The sequence below is a fragment of the Phasianus colchicus genome, chromosome 3, assembly GCF_987193195.1.
Source record: "Phasianus colchicus chromosome 3, bPhaCol1.hap1.1, whole genome shotgun sequence".
Lineage (NCBI taxonomy): Eukaryota > Metazoa > Chordata > Aves > Galliformes > Phasianidae > Phasianus > Phasianus colchicus.
The window spans coordinates 34,609,960-34,629,954 of record NC_143438.1 but is presented as its reverse complement, the minus strand read 5'-3'; the positions used below and the strand labels follow the sequence as shown (position 1 = coordinate 34,629,954).

Here is a 19,995-nt window from a genome sequence, read left to right as displayed (position 1 = left end):
GGCGAGGGAAGTTAGAGCTTTTAAGGAAATTCTCCCTGGAGAGAATTTGAGTAGATTTCTAAATATTTAAGAATTGTGAATCAGTGGAGGAAAGACAATGATGACTGCCAACTCTCTGCAGAAACACCTTGTAGTTTGGCCTTCCTCCTCTGTGCTTTACTGTGCCAAGATGCTTGAAGACCATAATAAATTAGTAGGAGGAAAAATACTAACCCTTCCTGATATGGTCTTATTCATTTTTGAACTGAGAGGCTCAAAATCCACTCCAATATAACCTTCCATGGCTGCAAGAAGATTTTTGCTGAGACACTGTGAAGAATTAATCCAGGATTCCCACCAAAGGTTTTCATACCACCCTGGAATAATCCACTGATACTTGCTGCCATACATTTCTTCAACATAAGCCTATAAAAAAAAAATAGAAAAGGTATTTTAATAGACATATTAAACATTTTTTAAAAAAAGTTTCTCTTTATGGTTTTTGTTTGTTTTTCCCTTTAATAACAAAATAATGTCCTTACTGAAAGATGCAAAGGTATTTAGAACAGTTTAGAATAATTGCTTTGTAACAATGAAGACTCCTTTCTTGAATATTTCTGACTTTAAAACTAAGTTCCTGAGGAGACAATTAGATAAAATCCGGTTTGTTTTCAATAGATCATTTGCTCAAAAGCAGAACAGAAAATTAAATTCTAAGACCAGGAGAGAGAAGGAGGAACAATGGCAGAAGGCACCTTGTTTCCAACAGAAATTTTACATAACACAGCTATTACATGTATGGTATGGCCACATTTAAGCTAAATTTCACCAGCATATAAACCAGGGTATTGTCAAACAAAAAAACTTGGAGCTGAGACAAGATCAAGTCTCAGTGTTGCAAATATGAGTGATGTGACTGAGATAAAGTAGGGACCACAAGGACATTAAGTAAGCACTTTCTTCTGAGGAGTAAGAATCCGTGGTAAACTCATAGAGCAAGCAACCATCAGTGACTTCTTTTTTTTTTTTTTTTCCAGTAAGAAGTTTCTTCTATTCCATTTGAATACTGAATACCACCCACTGTACTTTCAGTTACTGAGATGATGGTTATCTTCTTTAAATACATAGCAGACACATCTATCAGGAAACAGAACTACTCAATAAGAACATCTGCTGATGTACCTAAAAGCAGATCTATTGAAAATAGATGTTCTATTGTGAAGAGTGTACTAGGATGAAGTCAGAAAATTTTATCTCAAATGTTTTTCTCAAGATTTGTAACTAGATGTTTTTCTTTTGATATTTTAGTCAGACTCAGTTTCAAAACGCAGTTTTTGTGCTTCTTTGTTTCTTAGCATAAGCACTGTTGGAGATACAAAATATACTTATTAAATAAAAAAATCAGTTTTTTCAAAATACATGGTGTAACATTAAAGCTCGTAACTGGAAGACCTCTAACTTCTTACACAATCTTTACAACAGGACAAAACAATGAGACTAAAACAAGGAAATATTAGCTATTCTGAACATAATTATTTGAAAAAGATCATTCCAAGAGTCTATCAGATATATAAATATGAACCGCAAAAATTACAACATGGGAGAGCCTCCTAAATATATTAACACCCAAATTAAAATTGGGCTTTAAATCTGTGGAAACTATTGTATTTCTGTCAAGTCAGTTTAGAAATTTATTGTGCACAAAGCAGTTCTCTTTGGCCCTTGGTCACAGGAGCTTCTGTTCAGCCAAAATCAAATTTCATGCATTTGTACACAGGGCTGCTCAAAAACGCTCCAGTCTGAAACCCACTGTCTGCCATCTCGTATCATACTTATTCCATAATTCACATAAATTGCTTGTCTTTCTCATTAATTTCATCCTTCCAGAAATACATTTGTTTTTGTCCTCCTGTGATACCTTTTAAAGAGTCCAAAAGAGTTTCCACTTTAGAACAAGATGATTCAAGGTCTTTCAGTGATACGGTGTCTTTTATTTACCAGTTTTCAAATCACAAAGGACACAAATTAACACAGAACAGCACTGTTTGAGAAGGGCAGTCTTCCACAGTTTCCTCTGCTCTATACAGATTAAGGTATCAAGCCAAATATTGCTGGAAAATATTGGCTCTGAACTATGCCGAAATCAGATCTGTTGGAGTTATTCTGTTTGCTGGAGCACTTGAGTCTCTTTTCTTTATAATCTGTAAATGTCTTGGGATATTGACTGAAAATTAAAAGTCTCCAAACAGCCAAAAATTCCATCCTGGAAACGTGGGAATCATTACCAACAAGGCTGCTGTGAAACTTCCACATGCCTCCAAGAATTTGATTAGATGTCTAGATATTGCTAAAGAAGAAAGAGCTGGAAACTCTCCCATTCAGATCTTATGGATTAGTAGGGTCAGAAGGGTGTGATGGTCTTGGAAAGCCAAACAGAGGAGGAAGAAAATAAATCAGCTACTGCCAAAGTTGAGCACCATGACCATGCAGTCACTGTGTCAGGGACAGCAAAGTTAGTGTTCAGGCATTTCCATATGTTGTTCCAGAATATTTTATTTCAAAATATATGTATGTATATATATTGCCACCATTTCTTCCCTGTTGATTCTGCTTCATGGAGATGATTTTGATGCTTAAAAGATGTATTTCCTTGACTCAAAATACATGGATCTTTCTTGAGCCATTTGCATGCACACCAATTAACTCTCACAGGTTTTAGCTTCTAAGAGGAAGATTTCTGTGCAAGAACAGGGCAAAGAATATTTACATGCACTTCATACCATCAGAATAAAAAGTAGTTATGGTGTCTTCCCAAACTCTCCTGCATGTGCTAGGCAGGCAGTCCTGGACGTGCTTTTTTTTTTTTTTCTCATTGTGAGAATGATTTTGGTATTTTTAGAAAAATTTTCATTCTTGTTTGAATCTATTAAGAGATGCTTACTTAGGACAAAAATTATCCTGTAAATGCAAAGTGCTTGGTGAGGTAGAAGCTCTGGCTCAGCACATATTTGCACATATACTTTGTCACTGTCAAAAGCTCACAATAATAAACAAAGCTACTGTCCAGAAAGTAGCCAAAGACAAGGGGGGATGAACGATGAAACAGTTCTGCACTTACAATGGGCTTACAGATTAGTTGATTACTGAACCAAGTTTTAAAACTCATGTTTTAACTGAGCTTTATAGCAATTTGATAGAGCAGCTTTTAATAATTTGACAAACGAAAATCTAATTTCTAAAAAGATTTTGATTAATTATTAATATACAGTAAGTTTAAATAAATTCTTTTATTCTATTAAGGACATAAGGAAGTCAAGTCAAAAGACAAACAGGCACCATACACTTCTTAAAGAGACCATCATTATCAGTTAGTTTTAGCATAAACCAATTATCACTATTATCAATAACTGTGAAGTGGTTTTCAGTGTGTCTGCAGTGATGCGGATTCATCTCTTTGATTGTTGCATACTACAGGCTGACATTACTCAAAACAGGATGAACATACTGGTAAAAAGCTAAAGGTTATCACTGCTGGTGCTGATTGTGCATTCATATGCAAATGAAAATCTGCTTCAGTTACTTAAAAGAAAACAGCAGCAACAACAAAACACACTTCAGTCTGTAAGGAACCATTTTTACACACTTCAGAATATGACTGCTCTTACTCAAGCTTTAGCCTTTGCTTAAAGGAACAATTACATTGAATGTCATTAACAATTTATTGGTGAGATAATTTTTGGCTACTGCCTTATTTCAAATTCCTCGTATCTAAAACAGAGCATTGCATATTCAGTGATCATTTAAAATACTCTTTTTCAACAAGTGAACAGAACACTATTAGAGATGGACTGGAAGGAAATGTGTACTAAGCAAGCCAAAAAAATTGTGAGAAATAACAATGCCTCTAACTAGACAGAGAGAGGCAGTGCTCCTTTCAACACAGCCGATCTGAGATCTGGAATCAAGTGGAAATCAAAGAGATGAATTACCTCAGTCTCTGTAAGAAATCTTTCTGTGTGTAGCCAGTGAATTCTGGCAGTCTGCGCAAAACTGGCTGCAAAACCTCACTCTTGTTGTCTTTCCATCGTGCTTCTGTCACGTCAGCATGGACACATTCTACATCCCACCTCTACAAGAATGTCTATAAACTTCTGAACTGCAATGAACCTCCATCTGTTTCTCATTAGGAATCAGTGGTGCCTTTAATTCCAAAACAGAGACTCAGCAGTAATACTCTATCAGCTCAAGGAGAGTAGAGTCCAGTTCTTCTGTATCACAAATGCTGATTAAACTTTGTCTATGTTATTATTGTTTACTGGTCAAGTCACCTAAATCTCAGTCAGTGACCTATACATAATATTAATTTTTTAAATTGTCTTCATACAGATAATTATAACAGCTAGGCATCAGTCTAGTTTGATTATGGCTTAAAGGTGATGTCTTGGAAAAATTCCCTTTAGCAACTTTTTTTTTTTAAACTTCTATTTTAATGCAGAATTTGAAGTTTTCATTGGGTAAGTAGTGAAGTTATATTTCAATCCAAGTTCAAATGATAATCAGATGACGTCTGTCCAACACAGCTGAACATTTGGTTTTTAAATTGTTCAGTTCTGAGCAAAATTGCCTAATTTTTATTCCACAAAAAATATCACATTCAATCCACTGAGGTGAAAACAACATTAGAAAGCTAAGATTTCCCATAGATTTTAAATTGCTAACTGCTTTTGACACTAGCGTTAAATGAATAGCTAAGCTTATTTAAAACATCATAGGAAACACCTGCTAACATTCACTTAGGCTTGAATTAGTGCTGTCATGTTTTTAAAGTTCCCCTCTGAATTAGACTGTCTTTTATTCCATTTATCTTTGAGTTACGCGCTATGCATCTTCTGTGTGTGTATGCCTGTGTGTGCAGGGAATAACCAGGTAAAATGAAAATGAGCATATGGAGGTCCTGAGGAAATTCCACAGCATATAATTTTAGGATACAGCCAGAAAACCAATACATTAAAGACTTTCTCATCTACAGAAATCATTAGCAAACAGTATTCATGTCATAAGCGCAATCAGAAATGGATATATGCTTTTTCTTCTGATATAATAGAAGCTCTCTTTAACAAACCTAAAAGCCTTGCTCTGACTGATGTAAACTACCCTGCAAAATATAAAAGAGAATCAGAAACCCGTCTGAAGTTGCAGCTGGGGAAGGGGGTCAGAAAACTTGACGTATCTAAGTTATTGTGCTCTTAGACACACAGCTGTAGAAGTGCATGAGTCAACAATATATTTCACGACTAATAGCAAGCTTACTGACATACTGTAGTGCACTAATATATAAATGACCTACTTTGAACTGTCCTCTTCTGCTGGAACTCTCATATTAATACATTTATACAACCATAAATACATAATCTCTTGGATTTCTCCAAGCTACAGAAAAATCCACCTTATTATTTCTGACATTAATGTACTTTAGAAGAAGCCTTCACTCCTGGAACTTGAATTACACAGGCTTCTCCAGTTAGTACCTAACAGCTGCTGGGGCAAGCTGCAGTAGGCTCATGTGTGCAAGAGATAGATCTACCATAAATCCTTCAGACTGGAACAGTATGGACAAGAGTACACCCTAACCACAGAGGTTTCTAGGATTTCTTTCACATCCTCTTAGGTACACAAACATGCAACAAAATCATAGAGGAAGGAAACAGCATACTAAGTGCAGTGGCCTTAGTGAGGTCAGTATCTTGTCTAGTACTGGGTTGGCAGACAGCTGTGACCAGGATACCTCAGATGGGCAAACGAAGCCCAGCTATCAAAGATCTGTGGAGGATACAAGCCACAGAAGGAGTGTTCTCTATTGCAGGAATGGAAAAATAGGAGATTATCTTTGTCAATCTATTTAAATGCTGGAACAATAAGATCTATATACCAAGACTGATCAGAGATGAGAAAAATGAAAAAGAAATAATGTTTTCCATTTCCTTTTGGATGCAAACAGATACTGTTCCTTTCAAATATACTCTGCAATATCTCCTTTTCAAATTTTGCCAGCAACTATAACTGCTGAATAACAGCCAATACGTGAGGCACATGAAGAACCCAGATTTTGAATGTTTGCCTTTCTTTCTTTGCTAGGATAAGTAACTTTGTCTAAGTGAATATCAAAATACCAAAACTAAAGTCACAAAAACCTGCCTGTTTGTGATTCATTGTGATTTATTTACTGAGCAGATACATAAAAGATCCACATTTCACTCCTGCTTGTGCATGTTTGCAGTACATTCAAATACAAATATGGTGAAATTACACATACTGGTCTTACTACAGTTCTTTTACTTCACAATCTTTTTTTTTTTTTCCTTTTTTTTTTTTTTACAAAATAGTATCTTCCGTCAGTAAGAGTATGTCAAATGTACAATAGTAAGAAAGTGAATGATGAATTGTACAAATAACAATATTTTGGGTAGCAGAAATTTTAGAATTGTTTTGTTAGCCTACATAGGAACTGCTTAATTTTTAATTCTTTCAAAGCAAAACATGCAAAAATACATACATACACACACAGAGAGACCCCAGAACACAACTATTGGACATAATGCAAAACTGGAAGTTCTCTGCATCTGTTGCTACATACGCACAAGTGTTTCTCAAGACCTGATATGAAGAGAACTGCTAAAGTTCAATACAGTATTTAATTCCATTAGAGGAAAGCAATAATGAGAAGCTAACCATGAAGGCCATGCCTAAATTCCTCTGAAGTCAACTGCAAAGTATTTTATTGAAACAGAAATGAAGCTAAGCATATGTAACCTCCCTTGAGGCTAAAAGTCTTTGCAAAGCTGAACCACATGAAGACACACTTACATATTTTTATACAAATGTACGACATTTTTATTCTAATATGAAATTAAACATATTTACTTACACAGCAGAAAACTTTCACAGCCATTTCCTCATCAAACTGGCCAAGAATTATCCGAACGTCATTACCCTGTAGATTAAATAAGATGCAGGGAAGTTAAATACAGATGCAGCCTTTCCAGAAACAACTTCAGCTGGTCATTGAAATCATATACAGAGTTGGAACAGATCACAGCTGCAGACAGCAAAATTCATTCCGAATTATTACATTCTCTACAAGTTCAAGATCTTGAAACTCGGCAAGAATAGGGCAGCTGAGGTGTCTGAAGAAAATGATTAAGTAATAGAGCTAATGAGAAAAATAAATGTAATGTTTATCTTATCAAATACTACTCTTCAAAACCACTGAATTAGCAAATATTCTTTTGCTGCCTTGCAACATTTCTACTTTTATTATTACTTTTGCTTATTAAAAACAGATTAAAATACATACTTTTTACTGTTTATACAAATTAATAATGTGAAGATAAGAGAATTGAGATTCATAAATGAGATAAAATGTGTTCATATTATATCATCTTCAGAAATTTTTAAAGGTTTTATTCATTTAACATTTCCTCTACACTCCCTGTAACACATTGTCAATCCCTCTTTTTCCAAGTCCCTCCACCTCTACACGTTAAAAAAAAAATATCATCACACCTTGTGAATCTATGACTAAAGTCAAAAGACATTATTTTACTTTCATACTTTGAAATACATTAACATAATATTCCTAAATTCAGGAATATATGCAGCAAAATATTCCTTCAGGAGTTAGGCTGCTATTCTTTCACATTTGAAAAATTAAGGGGTAACTTCTATAAAACAGAAAACAAAAAAAATTACCTGAGTTCTCAGTAATAGGTTGAGCAAATGTGATTTATCATTTATTTTATAAAATACTTTATTACAATTACTAAGAGCTCTTTCCCTCTCTAAGGAACAAATGAAACAGATGATTCGCTGTGCCTTTCAGTGGTGAAAACACTTCAGCTTTAATTAAATCAGTTTATCAAAGATTTTCAATTTAGGTAATTTGTATGTTTATTTCCTGGTCAGCATGAAATATTATGAAGAACAATGCAGAAAAAAATATATAATGGCTCTGCAATTGCATGAAATTGCAATAATAAATAAATAAATAAATAAATAAATAAATAAATAAATAAATAAATAAATAATAAATGCTCTGCAAGTGCATGAAATCTATGTAGGCCGTTCCAAAAGTAATGCCTCCCGTTTATTTCCATGGAAATGACAAGAGACACAAAGAGCACAAAAAAAAACTGTCTGAGAGAGCAAATTTTTAGCTACAAAACACTATTTTTCAACACAGTCATCACCATTAGCTAGGAATTTTCACCAGTGATGAGTAAGAGCCTGCATGAAGGAATTCAATGACACACCTTTGCTTCAGTGACACTTCCATGTCAGATGTCATTCTGTCAGACTGCCCCTCTGCTGCCATCTGTCGCACGGTAACAACATATAATGGGATACTGGTGTGAAGGTTCAACGTCTACTGCCATACCAACATCATCCTCCACTGATGTTGTGGGACAACACAATAATAATATGGGAGGCATTACTTTTGGAGCACCCCTTGTATATTAATCCTAGCATGGTCATAAAATGATAAAATACACAACATGCTTTGTTCATTCTGAACAAAATGCATTTTAAATAAGTATACTTACTTTAGTTTTATAGCCAGCCACAGATTGATAAAGCAATATAAATCTTATTGAAATAGATTAGATTCTTTTAATACAAATCTAGTGAGGTCATGCGAAACTAAGCAAGCAAATCACACGAATTATGCTCATTGACAACAAGAGTATTACATTTTTTTGTAAGGACAAATAATAGATTTAGGACTTATGTGGAAAAAAGGCACATGTCCACATATTCTAATATTCACATGTAGCAATCATTTTGGTCACTTCTGGAATTTTGTCTCCAAATTGCTTAACCTCCCTGAACATAAAACTACATATTTAATATGAGCAGGAAAAGTTGGCTGAAAAAAACAAGTGACACAACAATGAATTATTAAAATTGAATAAATTACTTGCCATTTTTTCATTAACACGATGAGAATTAATTTTAAGAAAACATAATATGCACTGCCTCATATTTTATGAGCACCAGAGAGTAGGCAGGGTGTAGAGGAGTGCATGCGTATCACCACTGCTCACTGGCTGTACAACACTCAAACTGGTACCATATCCTGGAGGAAGGCATTAATTCCACCTGATTACCATGTAAGCAAGAGTACATTTCCCCCCAGGGACTATTCCATTGTTGTAAAGCACTGTGAGAAGTGTACAGTTCATCCTTTTTTTTTTTTTTTCCAAGAAATCACAGAATCATAGAATGGCCAGGGTTGGAAGGGACCTCAAGGATCATGAATCTCCAACTCCCGTGCCAGAGGCAGGACCACCAACCTCCACATTTAATGCTAAGCCAGGCTGCCCAGGACCCCATCCAATCTGGCCTTGAACACTTCCAGGGATGGGGCACCTACAACCTCTCTGGACAGCCTGTTCCAGCACCTCACCACTCTCTCTGTAAAGAATTTCCCCCTGACGTCCAACCTAAATCTCCCCTCCCTCAACTTCAAACCATTTCCCCCTGTCCTGCAGTTATCTACCCTTTCAAAGAGTTGATTCCCCTCCCATCTGTAGGTTCCCTTTAGGTATTGAAATGCTGCAATGAGGTCACCCCACAGCCTTCTTTTCTCCAGGCAGAACAAACCCAACTCCCTCAGCCTGTCTTTGGAGGGAGGTGCTCCAGTCCCCTGATCATCTTCATGGCCCTCCTCTGGACCCCCTCCAACAGCTCCCTGTCTTTTTTGTACTGGAGGCTCAAATATCCTATCCTATTTCAATATACCTGCTGGCTGCAGGGATTGTCTTATACTAATGTCATCTTGCAATCAGTATGGCCATACAACTTAGACCCAAATCTTGTATGTTCAGACTCACAGAATTATAAAACCACAGAATATCCCAAGTTGGAAGGGACCCACAAGGGTCACTGAATCCAACTCCAGGCTCCACACAGCACCAACCAAAATCAAACCCTATGTCTGAGAGCCACGTACAAGTGCTCCTTGAACTGTGGCAGCTTGGGGCCATTACCACTGCCCTGGGCAGCCTGTTCCATGCCCACCGCCCTCTGGTGCAGAACCTTTTCCTAATCCCCAACCTGATGCTCCCCTGATATAGCTCCATGCTGTTCCCTCAGGTCCTGTCACTGTCACCAGAGAGCAGAGCTTAGCTCTGCCCTTCCGTTCCCCTCATGAGGAGCTGTAGTCCACCATGAGGCCTCCCCCCACTCATCTTAATCTTAGTAATAACCATTTGGAGCACTGGGAGGAACTGAGAACCCACACATGCTCATTATTGGCCAGAAATGGATCCAGAAATGTAAAGCTGATACTCAATTAAAAAAATGGCTGGAGTAGGATCCAGTAATTAAAAAAAAAAAAGGCATAGGGGAAGAAGAAACATATCAAATAAGGATGTAAGGATGAGTATATATAATATAGTCATAATATATAATAATATATGGATTAGGTAAAGGGGGAGCAAAAAGCTGGGGAGATAACAGCAATTAGGATTTTCAATATTACAGCAAATTGTAAGCTTGATAAATAGTTATTAGGACAGTTAGGAAAATTGCAATCTCAGAAAGCAAGCTTTTCTCAGGAGAAAATGGAAGAAGAGTCTAGACAAAGGCACCTAGAGTGAGATAAGAAATCAGAGAAGCATAATGTAGCATAGGGTAAGCAAGAAATTTTGAGTTGGACTTTCAGTAGAAGTTGGAGATGCTGCTGTGTTAAATGGAGAGTATGAGACTGTGGAGTCAAGCTGCCTGGGAATATCTGGCTTAATATCTTTATTTATTTATTTATTTTTCCCTACAGCTTTATAATCTATAATTTTAGTTGGTTAGTCAAGTAAGGGAAATGATAAGAGATTCCCCTTGTTTACAAACCATGCAGATATCAATACAATCATATATATGTAAAAGGAAATCATTTAGGAAAGTCTGCGCAATAGCTCTTCATCTTCCATGCATAACATTTTTCCTCCGTGCAAAGAAGATGAAGAAGATTCAGCACGATAAGTAAGTTCAGATCCATCTGAAGCAAGGATTAGGTCTAGTCTGCTGACTCTGTCCTGTAGAGATCCTGAAGCTTCAGATTCTTCTGGCTGCACATAACTCATCAATAAATCATGTAGATTTTTTTTTTCCATATGGTTAAGGAAAGATGCAAAGCTGTTTATCAGAAGTAGGTTTATTTCAGTGGTCATGGCTCAGGACGTATCTCCATATTATAGCCTTATGTAAAGATAAACATCAGGCACTGGGACATAATTTTTTCCTTCCTTTGGTCACATTGTTAAATCAACTAATATTATTTCCTTGCATATTTGCACTATTTCTTTACATCAATCCCTTGAGAACTGATGTAAGTTAATGCAGCACAACTCTCATGTAGGGTTCAAAGGGATCACCCAGTGGAGCACAGCAAGTGCCAAGTATTCTTCTTACAGAGTTCTACATTGGTTGTATAGAACTAAAGCATACCTGACAGAATGTTTTAAGTCATGAAACTGGGCAGGTGATCAATTCAAAACATCCTGGAGGGAAGGCAACTCAAAAAACTGTGCTTACTTGAGAAGACAAGAGTTTAGACCATTTGCCATACAGTAGGCTGTCATAGTTACTCTTTCTAGAGATCACAGCCGCAACATCAGCATTTAAGCTTTGTCCCTTAGTAAGCAATACATATGTTTCCACACTTTGAACTGAAGTTCAAACAAAAAAAATGAACAATAAGACTTCATTTAACCATAGCTGTAGAGGACTCACCATAAAAACATATTTTATAAAGACAACTGCACAGCCCTAAAAGGAAATCTCTCTCCTGTTTCCTTCTTCCTTACAGGTGAGGATATTATTCATCCACTAAATATGAAGTGGTTTTGATACTACTGGCAGCTGGCATAGTGAACCCTGAAGACAGTGCGAGTCAAGATATCTAAGATGATCTATTGAGAGATGAAGGAAACATTGCCTACTCCACTGCAATTTTTAATACTCCAGATATGAGGCACTCTTTAGCCTCTTCAGCTTTTGAGTGCAGCACATTATGCTGGAATAGGCAGTTTCCTTTTTTTTTTTTTTCAGCCTGCAGAGCTTCCCTCTTGCAATCAGATTTTAATCTGTCTCATTCCTAATGAATAAAACCACATTGTTGTATTATACAGCTTTCCAGAGAAGGATCGCTACAATATCTCATCTGTCAGGAAGAGTCAACGCTTTGGCAGGCTCTTTAAGAAATATCCAAATTGCACCGCTCAGATACTCTGTCATATTCTCTACCATATATATGACAGTCAAGATGTTATCAATAAATCTACTTTTAGCTGGGTAACTTTGCCCATACAGGTATCCATATGGACATCCTTCTAAATGTCTGGATGTCCATTTGCATAACTACAGGTGAGTCTCAAACTTAAGCTATGGAATTACTGATAGAGAAGGTGAACTAGGGGATTTCAGCTTCCACCAACACAACACGCTGACAAAACTTCTATGTAAGCATGCATGTTACTCAGTTAGACTGAGGCTGCATCCAAATCTATCCTTGGACTAAATTTTAAAAATTTAATTAACTTTATTGTTAAATGGAGTTCATCTTTGGTTCAGCATTCAAAAAAACCTATCGTATTTGGGAAACTAGAAGCAAACTATTCCATTGAACTTGAATTCATTTACTGCAATTTTTTTTATCTTATGTGCAAGATACAAGGGGCTGGAAGCAGAAGTGTTGGTCATTCAACAAGATGATAGAATATTTAAGATGATGTACAAATGCATATCCTTCAACATCCCCTTCTCTGAGCTACAAAAAATGAATTTTAACAATATCCTTAAAGTGTAAATTTACTTTCTACCTGTGATTTAAAGAAACTGGAGTCAATATGTAGTAAAACTTAAGTGTTGCTGTGGAAAATATAGAAGATATATTTCTGCAAATCATAGTAGATAGTTCTATTTTGTATTGCACAAACATTCATTTCATTAATTTAAATGTACTTACAGAAAGAAAAAGTATTTCATGTCTGTTTTTCATCACAATTACAGTAAGCAGACACCAGTTTACCTACAGTAAATTTGTATTTCCTTAAAGGAGAGAATGAACGTTTTCAGAATTGGACAGGTAAATTGTGCCTGACATGTATACCTAAGGACAAATGACCATATAAAGAATAAATGACTCTATGTGTGTGTATGTATATATATATATATATATATATATATATATATGCTTATTTATTTTTGTAATTAATGATTTTTAAGAGGAAACCAAGGAATAACTTTAATATAGTTTGATAGATTAATCTGATCTTTCCTATAGATTAAGATTTAGATAGCTGGCTTTGAATTTCTTAGCTTTCTGATACCAGGGGTTAAACACCTGGCCAAAAATGTTGACTTTGCTGATAAAACATTCTGGAGTCTTTTCAACGACAGATAGGAAATACAAACTTAAGCCAGACAGCCGTGAATGGTTATATATAAACATGATGTTTATCTCGTTATACTTTAAGCATTCAAGCTTGCATCTCTATTATGCAAAAATAATCATGAAGCCTTAGTTTACCATGCTTCTGACCTTTTCCAGTTAGTCTCAGTAGTGGCCTAAACCTATCTAAGCTGTTATCTTTGTTTAGATTTTAGTATTTAAATAGTGTTCCATTTATTAGGTTTTTTTTCCTGCCTTTCTACACATATTTAAATATCTGCAGGATTGAGGCTTTAATTCTGTACTTTATATACCAGATGCAAGCTAAGATTTGATCTTCACTATGTAAAAATGCTTTCTCTTGCAGCTTGAATAGGTTTTTATGCTTACATGCAGTGTAAGATTCAATCTCCAATGTCTAATTCATGATTGTTTGCACTTCATAATATTGCTAAAATATTGTTTTGAGTAGATGCCAAGAGCCTAAAAAATCATTTCAATAAGAGAAAGATGTTAAGTTATTCTGCTATCAAATTTCACTTCTATTTCTTTCCTACAATTCATATGCAATAATGCAAATGATTATAAGCAAATAATTCAATCTAGAATGTAATGAAGCTGATGCAAAGATGCTCAATGCTTTCTCTACATATAATTCACCTTAAAAAGGCTCTGAACCTAAAACTCAAGAACTTTCTCACATATATGACTAAGATTGATGCTTTAGGTACAAATAGTAAGACAGCACAAACTTGTTTTACTTTCTGTCCTTATCTGGAACTATAAAAACCTTTATCACATGAACATTTATCGAATTAATCAAGAGTAGGCCCTCAAAATGTCATTTGTTCACCTTATTAACTACATGCTACAGTATTCTTATGCAAATTTTGGTTTATTATTCCTCTTCAGAGGAAAAAAAATCAAATGCCACAACACAATCAGTACTTTATTTCTCAAGCGGCAGCACATACCTTAAGCTTCTTTACACTTGTGCAAGGGTCATTGGAGAAACTCTCAGTATCTGAAATTTCGATATCTTCACCATACAGGACACCAGTCAGATCATTCCTCACCTGTCAGAAGTTGAGAAAAAGGCAAACTAGTAAACTAAGACTCAGTGAGAAGGGAGCAGATGGACTATATTCATTAAGCAGTGGTTTGAACGATGATATACTTGTTCCAATTCTTTTCAATTTCATTTGAAAACTGATCAAGCCCCTATTCTTTTACCATTATAATCTATTATCAATCAGTCTACTGGATCAAAAGCTTTTATTACATATGATGAAAAATGCACAGTGGGTTTCCGCTTTGCAACATGGGGGAGGACAATGCTTATGAATTTCCAGTGGTTCTAACACCAGAAGTTTTCGTGCAGCCAAAGCAATTATTGAGACCATATAAAGGGGAAAGACTCATCAAGAAAACTCTTACATATTGTTGATTCTGTGGACTGACTTGAAAACCTCTGCAGTTAGCCCTAGAATGAACCAGCAGAGCTTAGTGCATGTTGCTTAGAGGTTGATAATGCCTAATGAATTTCTCTGAGCTCTCCTCCTTTCTTACAACATGCATGTTTCCATGGAACAGCAAGTTTTGCTTAAAGGTGACATAAGCAATCATGTTATAAACAGATTTTCTCATCTTCATCTATTTTTATGGTGGCAAGTCTTTGTCCTCTTTGAGCTGTCTAAGAGCGCAAAGAAGCCAGAAAACACAAAACAATATGGTTACAGATTTAGGGTGTTTTTCTTATTTTCTTCTCCTTTTTTTTTCGTTTAACCACTTCAAAGTTTTCTATCTTAATCACTGATGATTTTCCTCCAGCCACATGACTCCAAAAACAGAGCTTCACATTACTATTCCTAATACATGAGCAAAATAATTTTAGCTGGAGATAATATGGTTACAGACTGAAGTGAAGAAAGAGGCACTCTGATATTGGTTTAATAAAATTATCACCACATTTATTTCATTGATGGTCTTTTTTGTTTGTAATAATATCAGAAACAGGAGAAGCAAATCACAGTGCAAGAGAAAGAAAGAACAAGCATCATATAAAAAGAGAGGAAATACAATGCTTGGAAGAGAAATACATGTGACACTCTATAGGAAAACGTAGGATTCTATAAATTGTTTGCTGATACTTTCCAATAACCCTCTGTATAGATCTGTAGAATTATATCTTTTAAATCTCTCTCCTAACAGTCCATTTCCTTAACCTCCTTTAAAAGATAAGCACATGCACACCAAACAATCAGAAAACATATGGTATATATTTTCACAGACAAGAAAAAAATGGAAATGGTATTTCTTATTCCATAAGAATTTAGATAAATGTAAAATTTATATTGTGAGAAGACACTCTGGCCATTTGAAAACAAGACCCAAGTTTTGCTGCATTTCCCCTGCAGAAAGCCTGTCAAACTCAGGATACACAATAAAATTTAGAGGGTGAAATGGGACATGATTTTTGACAGGTGAGACATCTCAGTTCAACTGGGAGCTTTACAAACTCATCTCTTGATTACCCTTCTGCTTTTCTTTAATGATTGTGACTGTCTCACAGATCTATGCACGTTAGTGGTTCTGTTGGGTGTATTTTATACTTGTATACTACTGAGAAAGAACAATGTAACTACATTTAGTGCTTTACTATTAGATCTTGGCACAGTTCTTTGTTAAAAGGAGGACATTTTGTACTTTCTGAAAATTTCCCTTTAAGATGCTTGCGTCAAGTTTCTTGGTTGACTGATGAAGTACTTCCTAAACAACATTACTAGAATTACTATTTATTGTCTTTATGGTTTTGAACTCAAAGAGGGGAGATTTAGACTGCATATATGGAAAAATTATTTTTACAATTAGGGGGTGAGGAACAGGTTGCCCAAAATGGTGGTGAAAGCCTTATCCTTGAAAACACTCAAGATCAGTCTGCTCTGAGCAGCCTGATCTAGCTATCAGGTGTCCCTGTTCATTGCAGGAGAGTTGGATGAGATGACGTGCGAGGGCTCCTTCCAATTCAAAAAGTTGCATGATTGATTCTATTACTTCTTTCCCAGCCACAGCTTCATCATAACACTTTTAGCCATGTTTCCAAATTATATGTTGTTATATTATTGTCAGTTTTTTTTCACAAGGACTAGGAAAAGTGGACATATAGACAATTACTTTATTAACAACTAATCAGCATTACAGAAGTAACAGTCAGAATGTGTCCACCAAGATTGGAACTATATCTATCCTTCAACCTATTGTGATGTTATAGTTAGCTTTTAAGTACATTCTGTGAAAGAGTACTCACTGACCAAAACAAACAAACAAACAAATAAATATTTCTTATCACAGTATACTGGTAAAATGAGTGATGTTTTCATTTCAGTAATCCCATTAGCTGATCCTAATCACAGAATCACAGGATGGCTTGGGCTGTGAGGGACATTAAAGTTCACCAGTCCCAATCCTCTGCGAAGGGGCAGGGCTGCCCCCCACCAGCTCAGCTGCCCAGGGCCCCATCCGACCTGGCCTTGAGTGCCTTCAGGGATGGGGCACCACAGCTTCTCTGGGCAGCTGTGCCAGCACCTCACCATCCTCTGAGTAAATATTTTTTTCCCAACTTCTAACCTATTTCTTTTTTCCATTTCAGTTTAAAGCCATTCCCCCTTGTCCTATCACTACCAGAGTGTGTAAAACGTCACCCCCCCGCTCCTGCTTATAAGCTCCCCTCAAGTACTGGAAGGTTACACTGGGGTCTCCCTGAAACCTCCAAGATAAAGAAACCCAATTCCCTCAACCTTTCTTTATAGGAGAAAAGTTCTTACCATACACTTCATTCTTGGTACAACTTGGTAAAACTGTCTTTCTGAAACAGATCGATAACAATTGTAATACCAAATGAAAATAGACTTCTGTTGATCACAGTTTAGCTAATATTCAAAAACCTTCTACTAAGCATGAAAGTTCACTACAACTATCACGTGCTGCTTAGAAAAAGTAGATTTTTCCTTCGTACTTCGTATTCAGCTTGTTATTTCTAACCCATGGTGTATAACCTTCTGTTATAAACAAAGAGGTGTTATTTTGGTTGAAGGCTTACTTTTCTAATATTTTCTCAAGTTGTGGGGTTTTTTTTTGTTTGTTTTTGTTTTTGTGAAGAGGTTTCTAGTAGTTTCTGCAATCTCAGGGAGACTAGGTCAATGTTATTCACTTGATCTGACCAGAAAACAACTGATTCACTCCTAGTATCATTTTGTCAAATTAGATAATGGAAAAATGATAAAAATTAAACACTGTTAAAATAGATAGGCTTCAGAGGAGGCTACAAGGCTGACACTTGTTGAGAAAATTTATCCATTCACACTGGCTGCTGACTTGCTATGCTAGAATTTGTTCACAGACTTTGCAGTCGAGGTGTTCATTTCTTCTAATCGAAAGGGGCCTTCTTATGAACCATAATGATTTTTATTTTTTTTCTGAACAACACTTTTTTAAATTCAGCCACTGAATACTTTTTTTTTTTTCCTCCCACTCTATTTTTTGGAAGACTAAAACACTGAAAGAGCTCTTGGATTTCCCACCGAACTAGAGTTTAAGCTCCCAAAAGGCACACTTTATTGGAGCTGGTGCCAGAGAGCTAGAAACTCTTCACTTCACTGCCACCATCGGATATTGCCAGTTTTGTAGAAGAGTTTGTTGTGGAGATCTTGCCAAAAGAAAAGTGTTTCTCCTTCCATTATCACAACCAGATACAGGGAGATTCATAAGAATTTACACTGCCACCACTGTCTTTCTAAAAATCTTAATGTTGCTTTTTTCCCCTCTTTCAATACTGTGATCACTTGTCTGACAATTCTAATCTAGTGCTTTAATCTCAGAGCATTTTTGCTACATTTTTAACTCTTTGCTTTCTACTTACTACGTTCATGTTCTTTACTTCCTAAATATTCTAAGTATCAGTTGACACACTATGGGAACTTGTGCTTGTCTTCTTAAAGAAGTTTTTTAATCCTTCCAAAGAATTTTACCACGGATTCTACTGATTTGGATATGGGTCTGCCATTGGAATTCAAAAAGCCTGGCACCAATTCTGCAGCTACCAATCCTTGTAGAAAATGTTGCAATTTTGGACTATATTTGCAAAACTGAGAATTCAAAATGATATGGATTTTTCTTAAGCAGATGATTCTAATCCTGGAATGTGTATCACTAGTAGTATAAGCAGTTTGAGTGCTCAGCAGTAATTGTTTAATTCTACCAACTCTTAGTAAAGGAAACATTAAATAAATAAATAAACAAACACCACACTTCTACTTAATTTTTGAGTGGTATAGGATAACTTTAGCTGGAGGAAACTGATGTATAAAGCTATGCATTAAATTCTGGTGGGGATCTGGAGTTTGTAATTAAACCTTACATTGACTTAAAAAAACAGGAGTATGATAGTTCCATGTTGCTTCTGTACATTGTTAATAACGTAATGAAGACTGTACCTCTTTGTCTATTTACAACTATACACTTTAAAGAAAACAATATTTCATTTTCCCAAAACAGGGAATATCAGACTTGATAGTCAAAAAAAGTTGCTGACAGACCCTAGTCCTTCACTCACTGTAAAAAAAAAAGATTGCTCTGTACTGTTCTTCATGAAAAGCTGGATGAATTGGTATTTCACTTGACTACATTTTTAATAGATATAGTCTTCTTCAAAATTTTTTAGGGGATAAATATGCTTACCCAATAACAAGCTCCAAAAAAAAGTTTTTTAAACGCATGTAAGGAACACAGTTGCAGGAAAAAAAGATGGCCCTTGAGCTTGAGGCAATGGATAAGATGCAAGGGAACTGGTTTCTATTCCTCAGTCTGCCAGAGCTGCTCTGTGATGCAGCTCATGACCTAAATAAGATTTTAAAGTTTGCTACCAACTTTGGATGTATTTCTTTTCTCAATGTGGATGGTAGCAATACTTGCCTACCTCATAGCTGCTGTATCAAATTCAGTGATGTTTGAGAGGCAAACAACAAAGTCCCTGACCCTGCACCTGTGAAGGAAGAAATACAGGGGTTTTGAGGAGCCAAGAATTCACACTGAAAAGGAAGAAATGAATTTCTTTAATCTCTAGAAAATTGAGAAAGTAGACAGAATGACTAAACAGGCTGTACAAGCAATCAGTCTCGATGAGACCAAACTACAACATTATTATGGCCTGTATCAGGAAATTTATGTATGAGTTTATGTTTAAGGAAAGAAAACAAATGTTGGAAACCATATGGGTAGGCTGCTCCCTAAGAAAGAGGAAAGCAAGTGCCATTACACAGCAACTGGACCAATGGCTTCCCCTGCCAGAGCTCTATCTCTCAGTGCCATAGTGAGGGGAGAAGGACAGGTTTGGAGACAACCATCATTTTCTACCATAAGTCTAGACCATCAGACAAATTCAGAGTCCAAGGTAAAGCTGGAAGCATTCTACTTGTCAGAGACAGATTTGGGTCTGGTGAAAGAAAGCTGGGTCATATATAGTTGGTGGTTTTGAGCCGGTCCATACTGAGAAGACAGGTCTGAGGACAAGC

The 19,995-nt window shown here is 36.0% G+C and overlaps 1 protein-coding gene across 2 annotated transcripts in view; it reads right to left on the bottom strand.

The window, feature by feature from the left end:
- GABBR2 (gamma-aminobutyric acid type B receptor subunit 2) overlaps positions 1-19,995 on the bottom strand; it is a 446,063-nt gene that overhangs the window by 221,349 nt on the left and 204,719 nt on the right. For both annotated transcript variants that reach the window (XM_031589113.2, XM_090137258.1), the window contains exons 4-6: positions 14,401-14,502; positions 6,905-6,970; positions 214-405 (exon numbers count right to left, since the gene is read on the bottom strand). In XM_031589113.2, the coding sequence (XP_031444973.1) occupies positions 214-405; positions 6,905-6,970; positions 14,401-14,502 (360 nt within the window). The remainder of the gene's footprint in view (positions 1-213; positions 406-6,904; positions 6,971-14,400; positions 14,503-19,995) is intronic.